The sequence below is a fragment of the Falco rusticolus genome, chromosome 9, assembly GCF_015220075.1.
Source record: "Falco rusticolus isolate bFalRus1 chromosome 9, bFalRus1.pri, whole genome shotgun sequence".
Lineage (NCBI taxonomy): Eukaryota > Metazoa > Chordata > Aves > Falconiformes > Falconidae > Falco > Falco rusticolus.
Genome location: NC_051195.1, coordinates 3206620 through 3229241, shown reverse-complemented (window position 1 = coordinate 3229241; position 22622 = coordinate 3206620). Strand labels below are relative to the sequence as shown.

Here is a 22622-nt window from a genome sequence, read left to right as displayed (position 1 = left end):
CTCTGCCATGGAGCCGGGCTGGGAGAGCTGGGGCTGCTCAGCCTGGGGAGGAGAAGGCTCCGGGGAGACCTTAGAGCAGCTCCCAGCACCTACAGGGGCCGGCAAGAAGCTGGAGAGGGGCTTTGCACGTGGGCACGTGGTGACAGGCCAAGGGGGAATGGCCTTAAGCTGAGAGAGGGGAGATGCAGATGAGCTGTGAGGCAGAAATTGTTCCCCGTGAGGGCGGCGAGGCGCTGGCCCAGGCTGCCCAGAGCAGCTGTGGGTGCCCCATCCCTGGCAGTGCTCAAGGCCAGGCTGGATGGGGCTGGGAGCAGCCTGGGCTGGGGGGAGGGGGCCCTGCCAGGGCACGGGGTGGGACTGGGTGGGCTTTGAGGTCCCTTCCAACCCAAACCATCCTATGATTCTGTGGCTTCAATCAGCAGCATATTAATTGATGCATTTACTCTGGATTGAGAGCTGTAAATGGAGGGAAATTACTGAAGAAATCAGTACTAATCTGCCCCTTGACCTAAGGCAGGATAAGGTGAATGGTCCAGATCACTACTTGTTTAGAGATACTTGCTTAACCTGTTTTTTTTCAGCTTTTTTTTTTTTTTTTTTAAAATCTCTGCTTTGAATGGCTGGAGAGCATTGCAAAGTATTTCTTTCTTCATGTCTAACCTGTGCCATGGTTTTTTGCATGTCCTGTCCTCTTGCTTCTCTCTGCCATATTTTTGTGTCACTCTTGAGGCATGGTGACTTCAAATGAACAGTATTCCAGCTGAAGCCTTGCCAGGGCCAAGTAGATGAGAAGAAAGAATCCATGTCCCACAGTGGACCGTTATCCTAATGCAGCTCTGACGGAGCATTGTGCATCATGGAGGCACTTTGATGCTCGACTGTTTTACTGCCCACCCTCTGGCTAACACACTTTTGCAGCCTTGCACTGTGTTCATGCAATTTGTTACTCCTTCAGGCTTCTGATGGACTGATAAAGGTGTCTTATCAGGTAATACATAAACAGGGATAAAATGCCAAGAAATCCTGATGTTGGTGTAAGACCTCGCTGCCATAGAAGTTATCTAAAGAAACAATAAGAGGACAGTCCCTACTCCAAAGAACCTAACTACAACAGAAAGCTGCTGATATGTGATATGTGATATGCTGATGTGTGAAAGTGGTGCTGATGGCGAGCCGAGCCGTCCCCAGCACCACTCATTCCCAGCTGCTCAGCACACATAAACCTCATCTGTCCAGGGTGTTAATTTTGTGGTTTGGAAGATGCTTATGCCCTTTAGCAACAGTCGTTCTTCCTTCCACGTATCCTGAAGTAACTTCCTTCTGTAATCATATTCTTTTTATTCCAATCACATCATAGGAAATGTTAATTTCCTTCTTTTAATTGGGTTGATAAAGTCTTTTGTCTAACAAATCTTCCCAATATGTTAGCGTTAGATTTTGTTGCTGTGTGTGACATTCTCAGTATTGCAGCTCAGTACATCGTGATCGGTTCCAGTCTCTGAAGTTCTCTCTTTTTCAAGGTTTAACTTTTGTGGCTCTTCCTGACACAGATAATGTATTCTTTTGTTAATTGAAACTGAACTTCAAGACAAGCGCTTCTTTTTATGCACATGCAACTGGAAGCTAATCTTCATTATTAATTACAGCAAGATAAGTTATGCCACTGCGGATTGATGTTCTCCATCTGAGCACAGGAGATAGTTTTGATTACTTGCCTGTTGGCCCAGTGATGCCCAAGTACACCTTCCTCCTTACGTGTGTTGGCAGCAGCCAGCGCATTCTTCGCTACAGACTGATGCATTTGGTTTAATTCTGCCTGTTCTGAAGAGCCACGTTTCCCTCTATTTTTTCAATTTCCCTTAACTTTGACAGCGAAGTTCCTGCAGTTTCGTCAGAACCTGCTTTGGAGGAGGGAGAGGATCAAACTAACACCTGGAGTAAATCATAAATTTTTTCTGCTTCCTTTTCTGAACGTTATTTGAGCATAAACCTGAGCTGTTTTTGTGTTCATGAGCTGCAGCAGACTTCACAGGTGAAAACATACCATTTCGTAGATCATAGCCAAGAATTCAAGCACATTTTTTTTTTTCTATCCAAAGGATCTCCTCAGGGTAGTAATCTTTCTGGCTGATTAACCATACGACTGTAATACCGAAGTGGTGAAGCGATGCCAGCCTAACCATCTTACTTCTGCGCTGTAGCCCCGTGTCGTTGTTTCTTCTGATTCTTTTTCTCCAAACGGCAGCTCGTTCCCAGGATGGGGTTTGAACACTCTAGGCAGAAACACCTTTCTTCTCAGCTGACACCTCTTCTCACTCTTGCGTGGGTATGTAAGCGATTACAAGGCGGTCAGGAGTACATGGAGTGGAAGTCAGTAATCTCAGCCTGATAGAAAACTACATTTATCTAAATCCAGCCTTTCCTTGCTGGGCCCCGTAAAAATAAAGTTTTACACCAAGGTGAAGAAGTAGTAGTGTGATGAATCCCTCTACTCTTGCTGTCCCAGTATGCTATACAACTTGCTACTTCTTACTGCCAATATTTTAATATATATTCTTTAAAACTGACTTAATCAGATAAAAGTCATCATAGTTTTGCTGTTTTCTCTTGGCACTGGAGGTACTAGACAATGCTAGAAAGTGCTGTGAGCTTAGCCATCACAGGGTCGTTGTAGTGACTTCGGTTGTGCTGGGAGGCTGTAGCAGTTTACATTGCTTGCTGATTAATCCACTTCATAACTTCCTTTTTCCTCGGTTAAATCTGGATTTTTCAGGATGGATGTTATTCTTACTGCACTGTGCCAGCCACATTTGGCTTTGCAGTACCGTGATCACAAAGTCATATTCTGACTGTCCCCCATGTTGTAGTAAAGGGGCTGTCAATATTTCCAGCAATCCTTCCAGTACTGGTCGAAACAGGCACAAAATCCTCATTGGTTTACATTTGATTTGCAACTGAAGATATACTGTTATAATAATATCGTTGTTCTGTTGACTTCCACTGGGAAAGAACAGGCTTTCTTCACTGACATACGTTAGGAAGTGTTTTATCCAGTAACAGAAGGTTTGAGTGTATCATCAGATTCAATCAAAATTAAAACAGGGTTTGAATAATTAAAAAATCAATACTTAAATCTCTGCATCTCTGCTTTTGATGTTCTTCTGTAGAAAGTTGGGAGCAATCCCTACCTTGCCAGCGCAGCCTGATTGCAGGGGTAGCACATGGTCTGTGAGAGGATGGTGGTGTTTAATTACAACTGCAGTTTAACAGATGTGTTGTGCTGTGGTCCTTTTGCAGTTGCAATCTACTGTAGATTCCGCATTATTTGTTCGTTATTGGTATTCACTAGAATTAATATAGGGGAAAAAAATTGCGAGCTACAATTTAAAGAAAAATAATGGTATATAAAGTAATGAGATTGTTCCAAAGCTTAATTAGATGGAGTAGATTGAATACATTACAGTGATGTCTTGAGGCAACATAATTAAATTGTAGGCATAATCCTCCCTGTATTGGAACTGATTTTATCTTCGTAAAGCAAGGCGCATTAGATGGCCCTTCCTACTATGTTAAATTACTCATTCTTCTAGGAAGACTTATGAATCTCATAGTATTATCAGACTTTAAAACCACAAAACAAAACAGGGTATAAGTCTACATATCAAACTGTTGATAGCCTGATTATAGGGATAACTTCAGTTTCAATCTTAGTATATGCTGCAGCTCAGTAATTGAGTCATAGATTTAAAATACATATATATGCAGTGTATTATTGTGTATGCTGAATTAATCTCATTTATAATATCTCTTAATGAAGTTCTTTCCAAATACATACACTGACAGGGATCCTGGTGAATGATGCACAGAAGTGGTGCTCCTGAAGTGCACCTCTGCGTAGGCTGGATGCAAGTGGAAAGATGCCTATTACATCTTGGCTATATAGAGAAATATTGTAAAATGTATGACTGTGTGTATCCCTACATATAGGTATTTTAATTTTTGTACATACTCATTTATATTTGATATATTTTTTTGTCTTTAAAATTTTCACTTTTTTTTTTTATAAATCTATTTTTTGTTTTCGCATTTTGGATAATATTCCTTCTTCTCCGTTACACACTACTGTGGGGGCGATCTGGCTTTATAGAACAGATAAATCCCAGTGACATCGAAATTTTTGCCTTACTTGATTAATTTAGTGTACCTAAATAATCTGCCTCAGCATCCTGATGCCAGTATATTATCTGGAGGCTTCGTTTCTCTTGTGTTACCAAACATTTAGCTAAGTACTGATTTTTTTTCAGGAGAGATCACTAGTGTCTTAAATTCAGTAAAAGACCTTTCTAACTGCCTCTTCTGGTTTGTTTTCAATAATTCTGGTATGTGTTTGCCGGCCTGCAGAAAGATTAACTTTGTTATTTGCATTCGATAGTGAACTCTCTTTTTAAAGATTGGTGTCGGGGGCGGGGGGGGAGCAGTACGTGTCATGAGTGATCTTTATCCTTGCAGGTACTTTCAGGAGACTTAAATCTCTACCACAGTCTGCTCGAAAGACAAGCTCATTTGTCTGGGCATTAGCTGGCAGTTTCATAGCAGAAATTTAAAGTTTTCAAGAGGAATCTAATGTTTATTTTGAAAATGGAGATTAGGGTACCAAAGAATAATATGTTTACTTTTCAGCAGCATGAATATGTAGTGACCTACTTATAGTATACCATTTGGTTTTATTTTTAAAGCTTGTCAAGACAACTCCTATTGCAATTTAAAAAAGCATTCTCTTTTGGAAGGCAACAAACTACACTGTGTACTAAATCAGCATTTTAGAAGTAGAACAGTGAACAGTGTTTTGAAGATTGTCCTTCAACAGCATTTTGATGTGCTAGTGTGCCAGAAGTAGAAAAGCGCTTGCCTCGTGTGTTTAAAAACATGTTTTAAACTGCAGCCAGTTGCAGGTCTAGGTTAGATTCAACACTACGATGCTGTAACTTTAAAAGTACATCTAAGTTTTTTTCTACTAAACTGAATTTTTAATGATCTCTTGATTATCATGAGATATTTTAAAGACAAGTGATTTTATCCGAAGCATTCCTTGTGTTGCTGCATATGCTAATTTACTTGATTAATTTTGAGAACATCTGCATATAATTCTGTATACTTAACAGTGGTGAGATCACACTTCTTTTCAAGTAACAGCTACAAATTTCACTTTCCAGACAGACTCAGATTTTTGTCTAATTGGGAAGCCAAATGTACAAAGGTACCACAGAAGAGTGTGTAATTATGTAATTTTCTCCTGATCTTTCAGAGTCTTCCTGCGAGCAATTAATCAGTATGCAGATATGCTAAACAAAAAATTTCTTGATCAAGCCAACTTTGAGTTACAGGTAAGAAAAAAACATCAGTGTTTTGGGGACTAATGTTAATGTTATAATGAATTTCTGCCCTAAGTAAGCGTGTAATTTTGGAGTTATGTACATGTCGTCATGAACCCCAGGTAACCAGTTCACCCAGTTAAATAATGGCAGGCTCAGCAGATATGTACAACCCGTTCATGTCTTGTGGGTCTTGTTTTAGAAGAGCACTGAGTCTTGCTCAGAGCATCTTAGAAAACTCCTGCTTTAGTTCAGGAACAGCAAAAAAAGGTGTCCTTAAAGCAGCAGATGCTTTAGCAGAATTATTGCCTGAAATGCAGCGCCTGAGACGCGGCGTCTGAGTGCCCTGCTGTGGGAAGCACGCCGGCTTAGGTCGCTTGTTCAGAATTTGGGGGTTTTTTTTCCCCTCATATTTATGTCTTCACATTTAATTTTGCTTGGATCGTCAAAACACAATTGATTAGGATTTGTAGATGGGAAAAGTTTCATGGAAACATAAACACAACGAGGAGATGTACTAAGAATATATCAAGAAACACCGTCTCTGTGGTGTCTGTTATTTTTCTCCTTTAAATATTTACGTGCATAATTTAGATACATCTAAGTTGTTTTGTAGATGTGCAGAAAAACATTTCAGAGAATTAATGGTATCTATTCTTGTCATTTTGGGGGCTTTCAGCTTTGGAACAACTACTTCCACCTGGCTGTTGCTTTTCTCACCCAAGAGTCTTTACAACTGGAGAATTTTTCAAGTGCTAAAAGAGCAAAAATACTTAACAAGTAAGTCCTATTCATCATCTAAATCATGGACAAGAACTCAAGGTCTATTAACATAATTTTAGTTTAATTTCTTAGCTAAATCCATTCAAATTGAGATGCAATCATGGTATAATGAAAGGTTGGTTTTAAAAACATGAATCAAGTATTGCATGTGTTTCTACCCTTGAATCAAGATCTAAATTACAGGATTCATTACTGATGAAGACAGTATTTTATACTGCAGGATGTTCATAAAGTCAAGACTTTTCAGAAGTATTAACATATTATAAAGCTGAATTTTTAAATCACTTTAGCTTTGTGCTTATTCTAATCTCATTTTACGTGCACTCTTTATTGCTTAATCCCTTACGGCCTTTTAGACTGAATTTTTGTAACTACAGCCATTTTCACCGCGATATCCCTGAAGAATGGGTTTGTATAACTGCAGCCTTGTACGCTTGCCTGGTTAAAAGGGATTACATTGCCTACCTCTGAACAGGGAGCTTGAACGACCCGATTGCCGTTCCGAATCCCACAGCAAACGAAAGCTGTCAAAAAAAAAAAAAAAAAAAAAAAAAAGAAAGGCTGGAAATAAGACTGGAGCCTGAATAGTTTGTTTAATGTATGTATTTCTCTTAAATTTCACTGGTGTCCCAATGCAGTGGACTTTATCATTCATTAACTAAACGCTGAGGACTGAAAAAAGCCAGTTACATGTTTTCAAACACGGTGCGTGGATTCTCTTTCTTTGGCATAACATTTGTGAAGAGCACCTGCAAGAGCAGCTTGCTGCCACCGTCAGTCGGGTTATTGCAGGTAATGCACAGAACGGGCGCGTTCCAAAGCTGCGATTCCTTGAACGGGTACAGCTCAGACTCCTCGAGTGTGCAATGTGGCGTTATCTATATGCAGAAAGAAGATGCATTTTTGTATCACTTTGGCTTCCAAATGTAGGCCTTTTTGAATATTATTATGATGAGAGAGATGGGAAGAGTTTATTGCTGCTGCAGTGACATGGGATTTTAAAGGCTTTTTTGCTGTAACTGCATGGGCTGCAGGCTTTGACCAGAACAGACAGGCTGCTGCATGCCATCTTTTTATTTTTTTCTTCTTTTTTTGGCAGCTAAGTTTTGCCCTTCAAACTCAACCACTCCGTCCTGAGTTTTGAGGTGCAGCCTTTGGAAGCTGCACTTTACCTGAGCCTTGAAACAGAATTTTTGAGCACTGTGTGATCTAGTAGACCTACCCATAACTCGTGGAGCTTCCTTGATGAAACAGGAATATTTACAAGTTCAGTAGAAAAACGTTGTCGAGCAGACCCCAGCTTTTTGCACTTGTATGGTAAATACTATAAATAACATTTTATAGTTACAATTTGTAAAAGGAAAGCAAGATGGTTTGGTAGAGCCAGGTAAATTTCATTCCATTAGATTCAGAATTTGTAGAACAAAGTGGTTTTGTACAAGATGGGACCAATGATGGAAATTCTCTTTTGTAATTAAGAGTGTAAAGGATATTTGCAAAAGGCAAAGCGCTGCCATCACTCAGCAAGCAGAGGGATGGGAGCCGAGGCCGCTGGCCAACTCCCTTTCTCGCTCTGTCCGACGTGGGTGTGCAGCTACCTGAGCCTCCTAGTTCAGATCAGACTCCTGACCCGAACAAAAATCCAGCAGCTGAGCTAGAACTGGACTGGAAATTCTTGTACAAGACATTTCTGGACTGATATTCCCTCTCTGTAAGGATGGGAGCCTTAAACGGCAATTTCCTTCAAGTGATTTTTGTATCAAACTGCGCGTTGTATCTTGCTGAAGAAATTGACAAAATCAACAGACATTTCTCACTGCTGATACAAGTAAATAGATTAAGTAATTTTGCGTGGTTACTTAATGATGTTTGCTAAATTGTAAATCTCTGTTTATAATGATTTTACAAGTTGTTATTTTCAGTTTAATCACGTTTTGGAGATGAAAAGCAAGACCATAAATTCTTCAAGATGCAATAAATGCATAGTCAGGAAGCACTAACTTTTATTGCTATGTGAAACCACTACCACTTCTGTGCCAAAGGGATGTAATTAATCAGTTAATTCAGTATCACACTCACCCATCTTTTAAAGGATGTATTTCAATTAATATGTCAAATATTTAATAATTAAAATTTAATTATTGTAATTTGTAGTTTTTGCTAAACATTGCATTTAAGCATTAGATAATAACAGATTCTTAATGATGCAGAAGAATCTCTTTAATCCGTATTAATGGCAGGGTATCTCCCTATTATCCCACAGAAATCCCACAAGTTGCCAGATGTTACCATTTTGCTCATCTTGTTATTTAAGTAATGATCTTTAACAGACAAATATTCTGTGTAGCAAATACATTCTTGGAGCTCATTATGGTTCTGATCCCATCATTAATGAAGGCAACGGGATGTTTTCCATTCATTAAGCTTTCCTGGCATTAGCGTGGAGAAGGTGTGGAATATCAGTATCACCCTTGGCCAGGAGATGCGAGGTGCTGGTGGCCCTGGCTGGGCAGCAGGGCAGGGGCAGCAGGTGGGCTGCAGGGTGGGCTCCTGCCTCCTTCGCTGCCTGGGACCGCTGCTCTTGGCCTGGCCCGGGCAGGGCACAAAATCCCATCGGCACATAGAAACCTTCTCTTCCCGACGCTGCGCGTTGTAGGGAACAGAGACAGTGTGTTGTTTGACATTGATAATGTGCAGCTGAGATCCTGCAGCAAAGAGGTAAATAATTTGAGGGAGCATGAGAAGAAACGCGGATGAGACAGAAGCAAAGGAGGCATGTGGTCTCACCTCTGGAAGAGAAGGAGGCAGTGTGAACAGCGGCTGGGTGCGTGGACAGCAGTTTGACCAATAATAAAGCTTTTAGCAGCGCGTGTACAGAGTATAAACTTATAAAAGCTGTAACTGACCAACAATAAAGGTCTTTGCTTCACCATCCTTGCAAAGTCCATGCCTCGTACGCCACAGCGTGTGAAGGCGCAAGATGTCACAAGATGTTCCTCGCTGGATTTTATGGGACGGTGCTATTGCTCAGAGGGTGGATAAAAATAAAATACAGCCTTAAGCAGTGAAGCTCTCTGTTACCCTTCCTCTGGCCATTACCATCTGAAAAACAGAAGGTGTCACAAGAGATGTCTGTAGCCACCCAGAGGGTGGTTAGGTAATCTGAAAATGTGGCATCGGTTTTGCACAGGGGAGTGTTTTGTGTGTGCTCTCCCTTTGGTGAATATGGCTGCAGAAATTGGAATTTGGGGTCTTTTGAGGGAGAGCAAGTACCACCAGGTGAGGAAGAGGAGGTGCTGGCTGTGTGGCTGAGGCGCTCAGCCTATCTCACTCCTTTGTGAACAGAACATTCTGCAAAGTTCCGTGTCTCCATGGGCACTGCTGAGCTGCCGAGGGAGGCTGGGTGATCTTGTGACTGTGGGCTAAATTTGGGGAACCTGTTCCATAATTCTGAATATTTCTGAATGCTGATCAGATATTGAAATTAGATGTTTCAGCTTATTGGTATTAGATTTTGTAATTTTTTTATATATTTTTTTTAATGCTGGTTTTGTTTTCCTTTTTAAGGTACGGCGATATGAGAAGGCAGATTGGATTTGAAATCAGGGACATGTGGTATAATCTGGGTAAGTAGGCTGAGCACCCAGTGCTTAACGCTTTCACTCGGTGTTTGTATAAACAGAGATGAAATGAACTCACTTTCTCTGGAAATCATGGTTGGCTTCCAGAAGGCATGTAAAAAGCAGGTGATTTAAGAAATAAAGCTGCCTCTGCATATATTTTGCTGTCTGAGAAGACACATAACTGTAGTTAACGTTTATATGTCTTCTGGTTTTCCGTGGTATTTCAACATCATGATGCATAAAAGGAAACAGTTCTGGTGATACCTGTTGAATGGTGGTTTTCACCTTAAAATATACATATAAACACACACATATACGTGGGTACCCTAACTGGGACTGTGGCAAAATGAACGCATCCACGGGTTGGTTATCAGTAGCTTAGCCTGGAAATTCTGCTTTAAATCTGAATTTCAGTCTGGTTTGGCTGCATCAGAGTGACTCAGGAAGATCAGTAAAGAACGGGAACTTGGGCGTCCCTGGAGTTCAGAGGTACATTAGGTATATCTGACTAGCTCGAGCCTGTGCCATTCTCTGCATGTAACTTAGCTACATGGGGATTGAATTTCATGAGAAACTGAGTATTTACTGTGACCGGAGTGTACTCATCTGCCAGATTTAATTTTCCTGGGCTTAACAGCGAGACACTTTAGCTTTTCTGAGTTTTATCAAAAGTTCCTTAAATTATCGGAAATAAATGTGTTTGCCACTTATATCTCTAGCTGAACTGTTGCTGCTGAAACTTGGGAAAAAAAATCCGCATGTGTAAGAAAAGGGAATGCAGGGGCTCATAAGTGTTTGAGTTTGCATCCGCTCAGCTGGAATGATGAGAAAAGGCCTCTGAGAGCAGCCGAGTTCAGTTTTTATTAGAAGCATCTTTCATGAATTATGTGTCTGGAGAAGAGATTAAAGCACAGTACACACCTGATATGTGCCTTGATAGACAGATAATAAAATCAGTATCGTGCCTGATGCTGGGTCATCCAGCTCAGCACACTGGCTGCCTATTTGTAGTAATTTGCCAAATCCTACCCTGTTCCAGGCTTGCAGCCCTGTGTTCATCTGTTACCGTTACTAATTTCTCCAGCATCTTTACATTCTTAAACTTTTCCCAGAATTTACTGGACTAGAAGTAGAAAAGTTTGCATACATATTTCTGCATGTGGCTGTTTGTACGTCAGGTTATTTTATTCTGGCTGAGGACTGTGGCATGTATTGTGCTTTTAACTATGGCTGCTGACACTGGCTGCTCTTGGACAACTTATTTAGTTGCTGTAGGGCTCCGTTTTTCACCATTAACAGGGAGATGATAATAATTTCCCCTGGAGTTTTGTGAATCGATCGGCGTGAGGGGTGGTGTTTTCTTCAATATTTCTTTCTCTGCTGCCATGAAAGCCTTTTATTTTAATGGAGTTTTTATACACCAAGATTATCCAGGTAGGTGACTCCGTGACCTCCTCTAGCTCTAATGCCTGTGATTCTGTAAGAGGCTGGGATCGTGAATGTCAAAATCTTACATTTTGAGTGAGTCAGTAAATTGCTGCTCTTCCCAACAAAAGCTGCAAGAGAAAGGTAAATCGGAGGCAGGACCCCAATCCAAGGGGGCCTTTGTACTGCTCCTAATGAGCAGCTTGCTTTTTCTCATCTTCTTTGTAATACAGATAGTCCATGCTGATCATGTTCAGCTTCTGGCTCTTCACCAATCTCTTGTATGTCGCAGCATCAATTAAGAAAGAATTCTGACTTACTACTGCAGGGGAATTGATAGGGGGTACTTGGCACTTTTATCTTAGAAGTTGCACTACATCAGTCAAATTATTAATGTATATGTTCAGAAACAAAATCAGAAGTGAAAAGCTATAACTCTTGAATATGCTTGAGCGTATAACTTTTATGACTATGCCACTGTGCCTAAGATATGATGGAACCAAACAACCCTGACTTTTGATTTATGTATTAAAGGGTATGGATAAGCCTCAAAAATTAATACTTTGTCTCATCAGTTTTTCTTCATAACCGTGATTAACATATAATGCCTGCCGAGTTAAAACTCCCCAGTCGGGAGCAAGACAGTCCTCTAGCTGGAATGCACATTTAAGAGTGTAATTTATTTTCTGAAATCAAATAGTAAAATACAAATTCTCAAAGTTCTTTTTCTTGCCTATGTGTTTCTGCTGCAGTAGTGGCTGCAATGTTCATGTCTTCCTACCTTTGGGGGGGGGGCAGGCAATGGGGCATGCATAGTAGAAAGCACTGGCTAACTGTGTGCACACACTTTAAATACGTGTAATTTAGGAATAAGATTTTTGGTTTAAACAGCAAACCATGTACAAGAGATCCAGCTTGTCAGATTTTCTGTTGAAATCCTATTTGTAGCTGTCCTGTTTGATACCCTGCTAGATTTGATCATGAAGGCTTTAGATGTGAGTGCTGCGATGCAGCAGCAACGAGGGTGACTCCGAGGAGCCCAGTCCCAGCGTGCAGAGCCCCCGCTGTGTTGCCTTTCCAAAAGCATCATCAGGCTGTTATTTTCTTACCTGCTCCAAAACCAGTGTGTATTAGTCTTTACAGGCTTTTCTCCTTCCATATCACAACCTGAACTTTAAAATAACCTATTACTTTGAGTCACTGTGTGGTTGGAACCGGGACTCCTTAGACCTTGGTGAGACAGCAAGTACCAAAGAAGCATAAGACGAGCCGTGGCCTGTCTTGAAAATGTAGGAGCTCAAAAACCATGTGCTTAAAAGCGTTATGTGATGCAATTTATCATATACAAAACACAGTTTGACAGTAGGTCACATTAAAGAAACTGTAATGATATTTAAAATAATAATTGTGGTAAAGTTGGTCAAGGAAAGCCAGCTCAGAAAACATTGCTTTTGATGTTGGCATCTGAACCAGCTAGAGGGAGATGGAAAAGTCAAATTCCTGAAGCTGAAGGGAAATGGTTGCTGCTGCTGTCCTGCAGCGAGCTGCCCACCTTCCCTCCAAGTGCTTGACATCAGAAAAAGGTGTCTTGACAGAGATGTTAATGCCATTGGAGGGAAAGCCAGGGTTAAAAATAGGCTTGAACTTTGAGCATTATATAAATAGAATTATATATAAATAGAAGTCATTACAGACAATGCTTTCTGAATTAGTCATGCATGTTCAGAGCTGACCAAGTGAGAGGTGAGACTGCTGGCAAAATATTCAAGGTGTTTTGTGACCCAGATTTAAATTAGAAGAACGTGGGAAATGAAGATCACATGTTATCCAATAAAGAGAGCACCTTGGGTTTGGTTTGTGTAATGAGGTCTGTTCCTGGTGCGTGAGCAATCCATAGGGGCACATCTCACACAAGGCAGACGCCACTGTAAGGGGAAGGTTTTGCATGTTCCAAAAGGGGACTTTTTTTTTTCCATTCAGTTCTTAAAGCAGCTGCACAATTTGGTTTTCGGGAAAGAATCCTCAATTTTCTTCCAGACTTGTCACGTTTGAAGTCTCTGTGTAGGAGTTCCTACACTCCCGGGGAAGACAAAAGAAAAAAAAGGCAAATTCATTGTTGGGTTGTTGATCAGAAAGTGCTGCCTGTGGCAGGCAGCTGGGAGGGATGCTCTGGCATGCCAGGGGGAGAGCGTGTCCTTTCATGTTTCACTCTCACACTTTCTTTTGTGGCACGACATGACATCGCCCTGGATGCCATCATTATAGCAAACACGTGCGTCATGATCACGTCACCGATGTGTGTTGAAGCATCAGAAGGGTCACGCCGGGCCCTCAGCCCTCTCCTGTATCACCCAGCTGGGGGACCAATCCTTTGTCCGTGTTACTCCTCACACCTGCTTGATGAAGAAAACCAGCCAAGGGGGCCTCATGTTTTAATCTGTGCTGCCCTGCCTTCCCCTGCTCGCTGCCGGCCCCTGCTCCTGCCTGCCCGGTGCGGGGATGGCACTGGGCGACCAGCTGTGCTGCGGGGCCAGTGCTTTGCATCCCGAGCCGGCAGCGCCCGCTGTGCCATCCCAGCACCTCCTTCCCCTTGTCCTTCTCCGCAGCCGAGGTGTGTAAACTGGTGGGAGCCACCCACAGACACTCCAGGCGGTGGGAAGAGCTGGGTGGGTTTCAAACAGCAGATGGGAGATTTTTTCACAGTACAATATATAACTTATTTTCATACTTTCTGCTAATAACTCACGTTCCTATTCACACACCCACCCCAAGTCCTTCTAAATTCCATACTCAACAAATCTCTCTCTGCTCTTTGATTTAAAAATTCTGTGGAGCACCACTAGTAAATGCCACCAGCCCGTGAAGGGCAGGAGGTGGAGGGCCTGGGCACAGCTTCGTGGGCGGCGGGGCTGGGTGCTGCAGGGTTGGGGGCAAGTCCTGCCCCCGCCGTGGGCTCCCGTTCCCCTCGGTGGGGGTGCTGGTGGGAGCCCTGGGAGGTGAGGTCTGTGGCTCTCCATGCCTTTGTCCTTGGATCAGCTGGTCAGTGACTCCCTTTTTGAGCAAGAAGTTTCTATGCCCCCGGAGAACAGGAAAGGGGAGCAAAACTTTTTTGAAAAAGCCTTTTGTGAATATGCCGGTTTGCATGTCCAAAGTCCAAAAGATGATAGTTACTTTTCCGAAAGCATCCCTGTGCTTGAAGCAATGGAAGAACCCACCATGGCACACGGAGAACTTAATGACATTGAATTTATGCTTGACGAATAACTTTTGTCACTATTATTTGTTTTCTGAAATATCAACACTGACACTTTTCAGGCATAATACAAGAAAACTGTCACCTGAGAGGCCGAATGTAATAATACTTGCAAGAAAGACAGAGGCAAGCTTTACGCCTCTCACTTGATATTCCTCCCCAACAACCAGTGCTGCAGCATCATACAAAGCAGCAGTTTTACTTTAGTATTAATTTGCCTTAATAGGATTGCTAATGCTAATAGGATTCTGAAGTTTGCCAAATCAAGTAACTTAAATTATATCTGCTAAAAATGTAGCGTGTTTTGTTAGTAAAGGATTTCTTCTTGATTATGTTTGTTGAAATTTATGTTAGTTCTGGTCAAAAGTAAAACTACTAATTAAAGACTTGCACTGTTACTGCCATATTGGTGTAGTGCAGTGGAATATAAATGAGTTAAATTCTGTTTCTGTCCTGTACCGCTGTCAGCTTCAATGGGACATAAGTCTTAAAATGGAGGAAACTGAGGGCTCCTTAAATTAACTCGGCTCTGAAGAAGCCTGGTCCAAACCACAGCAGCAGATGCATAAGCAGTGTAGGAGCCTGATTGTATCCATCCTTCAACTCTGTCTTTGTGAGAAACATCACCAGCTGTGTAGCGAGGTTCGAATGAATCTCAGCCTGCTGCTGAGAGGGGGATTTATTTGCATTTTCTACATTTCTGCTATTGAGTCCTCTGCCCAGAGCGCCCTGGTGCAGTGCTACACCAGCATCTTTCCATGGAGCTGTTCAACAGACCGTTTGCAGAACATTTTCTGCACTTCAGCTAATCACATTGAACAGGACCTAGACTTTTTTAACTAGTCCAATATTTATTAGGTGCCATGTTGGTGTTAAGGTTTAACTCCTCTTCCACCTGCGGAGAGCACAGCAGGGAGGGTTGGCAGAGGTGCAGTGTTCTCTCGGGAAGATGAATGTGAAATACAGTTTGCCAGTCAGATGAGCTCTCGAAGAAAGAAGCCGTAGCGTCAGCTCGGGATGATGGCTGGAGGCTGTGTAGGTATGCACTCGTGGTGACGCTTTGACAGACTGATGCAGGGAACATTTTGCATGCTGCAGAAGATACAGAAGTCTAAATAAGTTAACACAAGTGATGCACCTTTTAGCCTCCTTCCCTGCCAGCTGTAAGTTGTAGTTAACAAAAACCCTTGAAACTTAATATGAGCGTGTAAATATGGGTTCTTCGTGGATAATGTGGCAAGTTCCAGTTTGACTGCCGATTCAACAACTCTTGTCAATTTGTGTTTATATATACCACATACTTCGCCTTTTGTGGCATGAGTAATGTGATTCAGTAGAGTCACATCTTGAAAATTACTTACTTATGCAATATGAGGGGTTTTTTATACAGTTTTTATAACAATTATCTTCTACCAAAGTCAGTTGCTGTTGTTTAACTCTGAAATGCATCTTTTCTCTTAAAGGTCAGCATAAAATCAAGTTCATCCCAGAAATGGTGGGACCTATCTTAGAAATGACGCTTATCCCTGAAACTGAACTTCGGAAAGCCACTATCCCAATCTTCTTTGATATGATGCAGTGTGAATTTCATTCTACTAGGAGCTTCCAGATGGTAAGCAGTAAGCTGCAGATGTTTAAAGTTTGTAAGAAAGATTTAATTGATAAAACATAAGAATTCGTGTTGTTTCTTATTTTTCTAAGGAATAATACAATTATGGATGTGTTTATTTTCTGTGACTCCTGATGGCTGTAGAGCTTTCATTGGTCAGTTTTAAATTCTTACTGAAGGAAGAATTTGCATGAAGCAAATGAAACCTTTCGTTATGAGATGAAAGGAGAGCAAAGACAGATGTCTTCAGTTTTCGCTGTGACTCAGAAAAGGATTCTGCTTCTGAGTTAAATTGGACATAAAGCCTGACAATCTGGCAAAAGAAACTATAACCTATAAGAATTTATCATCTCTAGTGTCTTCCAATTTTGATACTCTTTACCTTTTTATGAAGAGGAAAAAAAGCTATCCAGTCAGTGTCAGTGTTTCTTCATGCTGTACCAGCACTGCAAAATCTAAAATACTGACGTAGCATTTCTATTCTATTTTATTTTAACGTGCTGAGGAAAGTCATTGAATAAGCACATATGATCTTATGCTGATAGCATTGACTATTGAGAGACAAGTGGAGTGAAAGGAAGTTTCCTGATGTCATTTATTTGACCTTCTTTCCCTGGAAACTTTGCCTTATGGATTGAGCATGAGACTAGTTAGCCCAGGTAGCATTACGGTGTAAGCCAATATAGCTCCTTTACTCCATGAAATTTCTGTCGGTTCAGGATATAACCATGTGAATTTTGCCATAAAGTTTGACACATGTCGTTTACTTTCCCCCCCCATTATATTGTCAGTTTTCTTGCCGGGATGAGAAGTCTCACCTTTTTCCATACCTCTTTGTGAACTGTTATAACCAGCTCTTTATAAATTTTTATCCAGAGTAAATGAATATCTGCGTGGAGAGACTTAAGCAAGGGAAATGACATCAGCTTTATTACTTTGATTTGTTTTGTGCTGGATGGTGTGTGGAGAGGTTGTGAACTGTATTTTGGATCCATCCAATTACTGCATAATCAGTCTTATGTTTGACTCCAGTGATACTGTAAAGATTGAAATGCTCACAGGGATGCCATTTAAACAGTTTCCTGTCAGATGCTGTCTTTTGTTGCTTGTCATTTTTTATTTGTACAATTATATGGATCATGAAAAATTTGAGGGTAACTTTATAGCTAAATTTACGGCCCTATATTTTCTTGACAGAAGGAAACCAGCTTTGTGTAGAAGAGCTGGGTGATTTTAATGAACGAATGGCTTAAATATTTCACACAAATTCTTTTTGCCTTTTGAGAAGAAAAATGCCTCATGCTTAAGTCAGAGGTGTCTTGGATTGTAGGTACTCGACATATATTTCTTATGTCAGTATAGCTTCTTTCTTTATGGACATAGCATTGATATGACAGATATAGAGGCAGTAAACCTTTTCTCAGTGCATTTGGAGTGCACAGTTGTGTCTATCGGGGTATAATCAATCTGTCCATTTACAGTGTTGCAGATAATGTAGTTATAGACTTTGCTGAGTATCTCAGATTGGTCTTTGGGGAATGAAGATCACAGCTTGTAAAAAGCAGAGAATTATAGAGCGAGTCTAGGTTGGATGTGACCTATGGAAGTAATTGGGTCCAAACTGGGCCTTAGATTGGGTTATCTGGGGCCATCTGAAGCTCAGTATTTATTATTTCCAGTGAGGGAGGTTTCAGCACTTCTGTGAGTGACCTATTCCAGTGTTTAAGACTTCTCTTCTTACATCAAGGCAGAATTTCCCTGAATCAACTTGTCCCTGTTGCTGCTTGTGTTGTCACTGTGTACCCTTGTAAGTTGAGTCACTCCATCTCCTCTATAACCATCTTTTAGCTATTGGAAGGCTTGAGTCTGCTTTTCTCTAGGCTGAACAAACACAATTCCTTCCACCATTCTTCGGGCCAGGTTCTCCAATACTCTGCTCATCTTGGTGGCCCTCCATTAGACCATCTCTGATTTGTCAATGGTGCTCTTGAGCTGGGGGAGCCAAAGCTGGACACAGTATTCCAGCCATGGCCCAACAAGTGGAATAATCCTGTTGACCCTCTAGCTGTACTCTTGCTGGTCAAGGACACATTTTGCCTCCATTGAAGGGACATGCTGCTGCTTCATGTTCAGCTTGCTGTGCACCAGCTCCTTTACAGCAGAGCATCTTGAACTGCTACTTGCAACTATGCCATCCCAGACTCAGGACTTTTAAGTTCCTTTTCCTTAAATATTATGCAATTTCTTCTTGGGTGACTTTCAGACTGTCAGAGTCATTAAACCACCATCCCTTGAGATCAGGAATTTAGCCTGATTTTCCACCAATCTCATAGTCTGTCTATCCAGTCTGTATCTTACCAACTTGTCAACAAGTATGCTCTGGGAGACTGTACCAAACACATTGCTGAGATCGAGAAAACCACAGCTCTTCATCCACTGTTCAGATAGATTCATCATCATAGAAGGCAGCCAGGTTGGTCAGCTGTGATTTACCCTGGCTTTTCCCAGTCACCTCCTCGCCCTTTGTCTACCTGGGAATAGCTTCCATGAGGGCTTGCTCCGTGGTTTCCTCAGGAACTGAAGTTGGCCTGCCTGGCCTGTAGCTTCCCGGCTCGTCTTTTTTGTCCCTTTTGTGTTTAAGTGGTAGAAATAGATAGAAAATAATTTAAGTATTACCAGTGCCTGGGCAAGCTTTCTTACTTCATGTGTTGGTGTGATGTACTGCGTTATGTCATCTATATGCCACTACCAGTTATCATTGTCCAGCATTGCTTTCCCGGAGAGCTTCAAAATTGAATGGTTGGCTGCTGTTAAACTAATCTGCCAGAAATCCAATTATCTAACCTTATTAGTCACATCAACAAGGGTTTAGATTGGCTCCACTTCTCCAGCAGATGTATAAACCTCATGATGTGTGGGGGAGGAATTTAAATTTTTAGCAGAATACCAATGCTGTGATGGCTTGTGTTATAAACAGAAGCTTTCCCCGTGGTGGTCTTAATTTCAGTATGAATTGGTTTGCCTGGTAAAACCAGTAACAGACAGAATGGCTTGTTTTGGTTTGGTTTTTTTTATTTATTTTCCCAGTGTATATAGCCTTGAGAAAACCCAAAAGATAAATTCCTCTCATTTTTACCGAACTAAATTAAAGGTCAATTGAATTAAAAGCTGGTGTTGCCCATTTTTGTCCTCTCCCTCTTAAAGTGCTTTGAAGCCTATATAAGGCTTCAAAGTAGCCTGTACCTCAAAGCATGAATCTGATACTGAGGTCAGGGAGGGACTGAAGCTTCCCTGTAGAAGAAGATGCCTCCTTCTCCGCTCTGCTTTTTTTCCCTTTGCCTGTTTTACTAGCAAACCCTCCAGATCAAAGGGAATATGTCAGAGCCGCAGGAGCGATGAAAGAGAATTGGTTTGATTGTTCAAGGCCTGGTCAGGTGAATGTGATGGATCCCACGGTGACAGCAGGAGAGAAGGTTCATCATGAAACAATCAGTCAGATGAAATGTGGAATTTGGAGCATAAAAAGCCCTGACCTCCTCGTTTTGCTGCCTGTTCCTCCCAGCTAGCACTTGCTCTGGCTCCGTTTCCTATGACCGCTCCTGTCTGTTTGCCTACCCAAAGCTTTTAACTTACCTGTCCTGGCCCCGTGTCATTCTGATGTAAAGTTTTGCTTGTTTTGAGTTGAACCCATTCGTAGAGAGGTACCAGTGCAGGAACTGGTACAGCACAGTGCGCGGGAGGCAGGAGGAGGCAGGGTTAGGTGTTGGGTAGGTTCTCTCTAGCTTAAGGCACCGCATCATAACACAATTTATTTTAACAGATCTGGTACAAATTAATTAGTAGGAGTAGCTTACTCCAGGAGCCAAAAAACCCTATTAACGAACTAAGGTAAGGGATTCAGTTATAAACACTGCCCCAGCCTGTCTTCCCCAACATAATTACATACCTGGTCAAGTAGGAAGGCAGGAAGGATGCTTATCCTTCAAAGCAAAATCTGGGAGGTGTGCCCCCTACTCTGCAGTATGAGCAAGAAGACGTTAGAAGTGCCATATGTCTATAGTTTTCAGACTGAACTGCATTACTAAGGAGAATCATCAGTGTCTGGTGGTGTTAGCATCAGCAATATAAGCACACAAGCTCCAGCATGTGTTCTTACCCTGGCAGAGTAAGGAGTTGTGTAGAAGTAATAATCTGATGAAAAAGCCCCAAAAATGCAACAACACATCTGTCCTATTTTCTGCAAATTGGACTGACACTTGGCATAATGGAACCATAGCCGAAAAGATATAGACATGCATAAGCAATGAATGTATAATACAGAATCATATGGAAATGCATAATAAATGAATGCATAGTGCAAAATCATATAGAAATGCATAATAAATGAATGCATAATGTTTATGATTACTAAAATAAAACCATGGCTGCAGCTAAAGTTCCTCTAGCCAGAATTCTGTTGTGAAGAGAATTAAATGAGTAAAGACCAGAAGAGATAAAGAGGAAACCCTTTTAATTAATTTCTAACAATTAACAATAAATCTCAATATCATCAAGCTGGTCATACTGGCTTTTTTATTTGCAGTGTAATTTCATGTTGGTTAGTAATGAATTTCAAAGTGATATAATTCTCCTTAACAAGAAGTACCAAGTTTATCTGAATCTTGACTTTTAGAACCTATAAATCCTTATTAAGTCTTTTTGCCACTTCTGAGGCTGATGTTCACCTCCTGTTCCCCGTGCTGTAGGTTTGCAGGCAGTACGTAAGTTACTGACTTGCCCAAGTTTCTGTGATGCTGCAAATTCTCCTCTGTAATCCCACTGAATGTGCAAATTCAAATAAATCAGCCCCCAAAAAAGGATTAATTTTAATAAGTAACATTCTTAATTATCTGTGGTTGAAATTTGTACATGTGTAAATTTTTCTTGTTTTCTGGCCTTTTGGAGAATATCTGTGTTCCTCCCTCTTCCCATCTGAAGAGCAAGGGAGAAGGGTAATGCTCTAAGACTAGAGACCTCCAACATCACCCAATATTACATGGCCACCAGATCTGTTTGCCAACTAGAATGCTGTGGGAAAATAGGAAAGGGATGAGATGAAACTGTTGGGAATTACCATCAACTTTCATAGCAGCCTTTAAACAAAGTTTTATAGCACCTGTGTACCATTTCTGCATTAGGACTAATTTCTAGTGGTGTTGTCCATCATTTAAATTTTATATGGCAAATTCTTTATTATCCCATATCAAAACAAATTTATAGCAGCTTGGGGAATTGAAAGTTGTCTTCATCTACAGCTAGATTAAATTGTCGGTCAGTGCTACAAATACAGCCTGACCACACTTTAGGTAAACCTAAAACCAAAAGCGATTAGTTGAGCTGACACTTGAAGACGCTGGATAGCTTACATTGATTTATGTTCTCCAGATGGGAGTTTGTAACAGACAGGTGAAGTAGTGAATATACTCTTTGCTCTAGTTCAAACACACATTCTAAAGACAAGCTTAGATCTTGATCAACTGCAAGGAAACGTTGATAATAATTTCCTGTAATCTTCCTACCATTACCCCTCGAGCTTTCACTGTCAGCAGAAGGATATGACTCCGACTCACTGGTTGTGCCATATATACCCCTAAGCCTCCAGAAAGAGCCTCGGCAAACGTCGTTGGCTGTAATGTAAACATTGACAATTGGGCGCTACTTCATTTGGAAGTAAATTCCATCACAATAGTTGCAGGCCTACTTTGTGCTATTCTATGCATTTAAAAAAAAAAAAAAAGAAGAAGAAAAATAAAAGAAGAAAAGGGGAAAAGGGAAAATCGAGACTTTATCATCAGATGCCAGGGGAACTATCGTGGAGCATTGAGCTTGTGCAACTCCAGGGCCATGTTCGAAGACAACAGCTCCATAAACCTCAGCTTGTGTTGATGAAACGTTCTTCTGTGGAAAGACTGCAGAAGGAACTTTAACTATGTTAAATAACGTTTAGTCATCTAGCTTGCGTTGACAGCACCATATCGATTCCTTGAGAAGTATCAAGAATGATTGAAGACCAAAGATATTGTTAATACTCCTTAAAACCCCAGAAATGCCACAAGTCTAGTTCTGTTCAGCCCAAGAGGGCCGTTAGGGAGATGGCCCAACAAAGCCTAGATTTACAGAAATTTAAGTAAAATCGGTGTCAGGAAGATACTTAAGATCCTGTATGACAAATGTAATTGCTCTTCTTTGTCTCAGTAATCTCTTGCTAAAAAACACACCACCTAAAGGGCTCACACTGACAGCAAGTGTCATTTTTCACATTGGTATAGAAAGTCAATTTCTTTCTGTTCCCATTAGAGAGCATGAATTTTGTGAACTTCTCTGTTTCATCATTGTGTTGCTTCAGTGTTTTACTTGACATGTCCTTGTACTATGGGAACGTGTTTCAGCTTGTTTGCGCTTCCTAGAGGGGGTGGATTGCATTATTCTTCCTTTTGTCATTTTCCTGTCATTTTTGGATAAGGGATTCATTGTACTAAAAACTTTATTTCCCTTCGCTTTCCATTCAGTTCTTCACA

The 22622-nt window shown here is 41.1% G+C and overlaps 1 protein-coding gene across 2 annotated transcripts in view; it reads left to right on the top strand.

Annotated features, from left to right (window-relative positions):
* Positions 1-22622, top strand: part of DOCK1 (dedicator of cytokinesis 1) — a 319129-nt gene that overhangs the window by 225459 nt on the left and 71048 nt on the right. For both annotated transcript variants that reach the window (XM_037399460.1, XM_037399459.1), the window contains exons 30-33: positions 5306-5384; positions 6052-6152; positions 9723-9781; positions 15920-16068. In XM_037399460.1, the coding sequence (XP_037255357.1) occupies positions 5306-5384; positions 6052-6152; positions 9723-9781; positions 15920-16068 (388 nt within the window). The remainder of the gene's footprint in view (positions 1-5305; positions 5385-6051; positions 6153-9722; positions 9782-15919; positions 16069-22622) is intronic.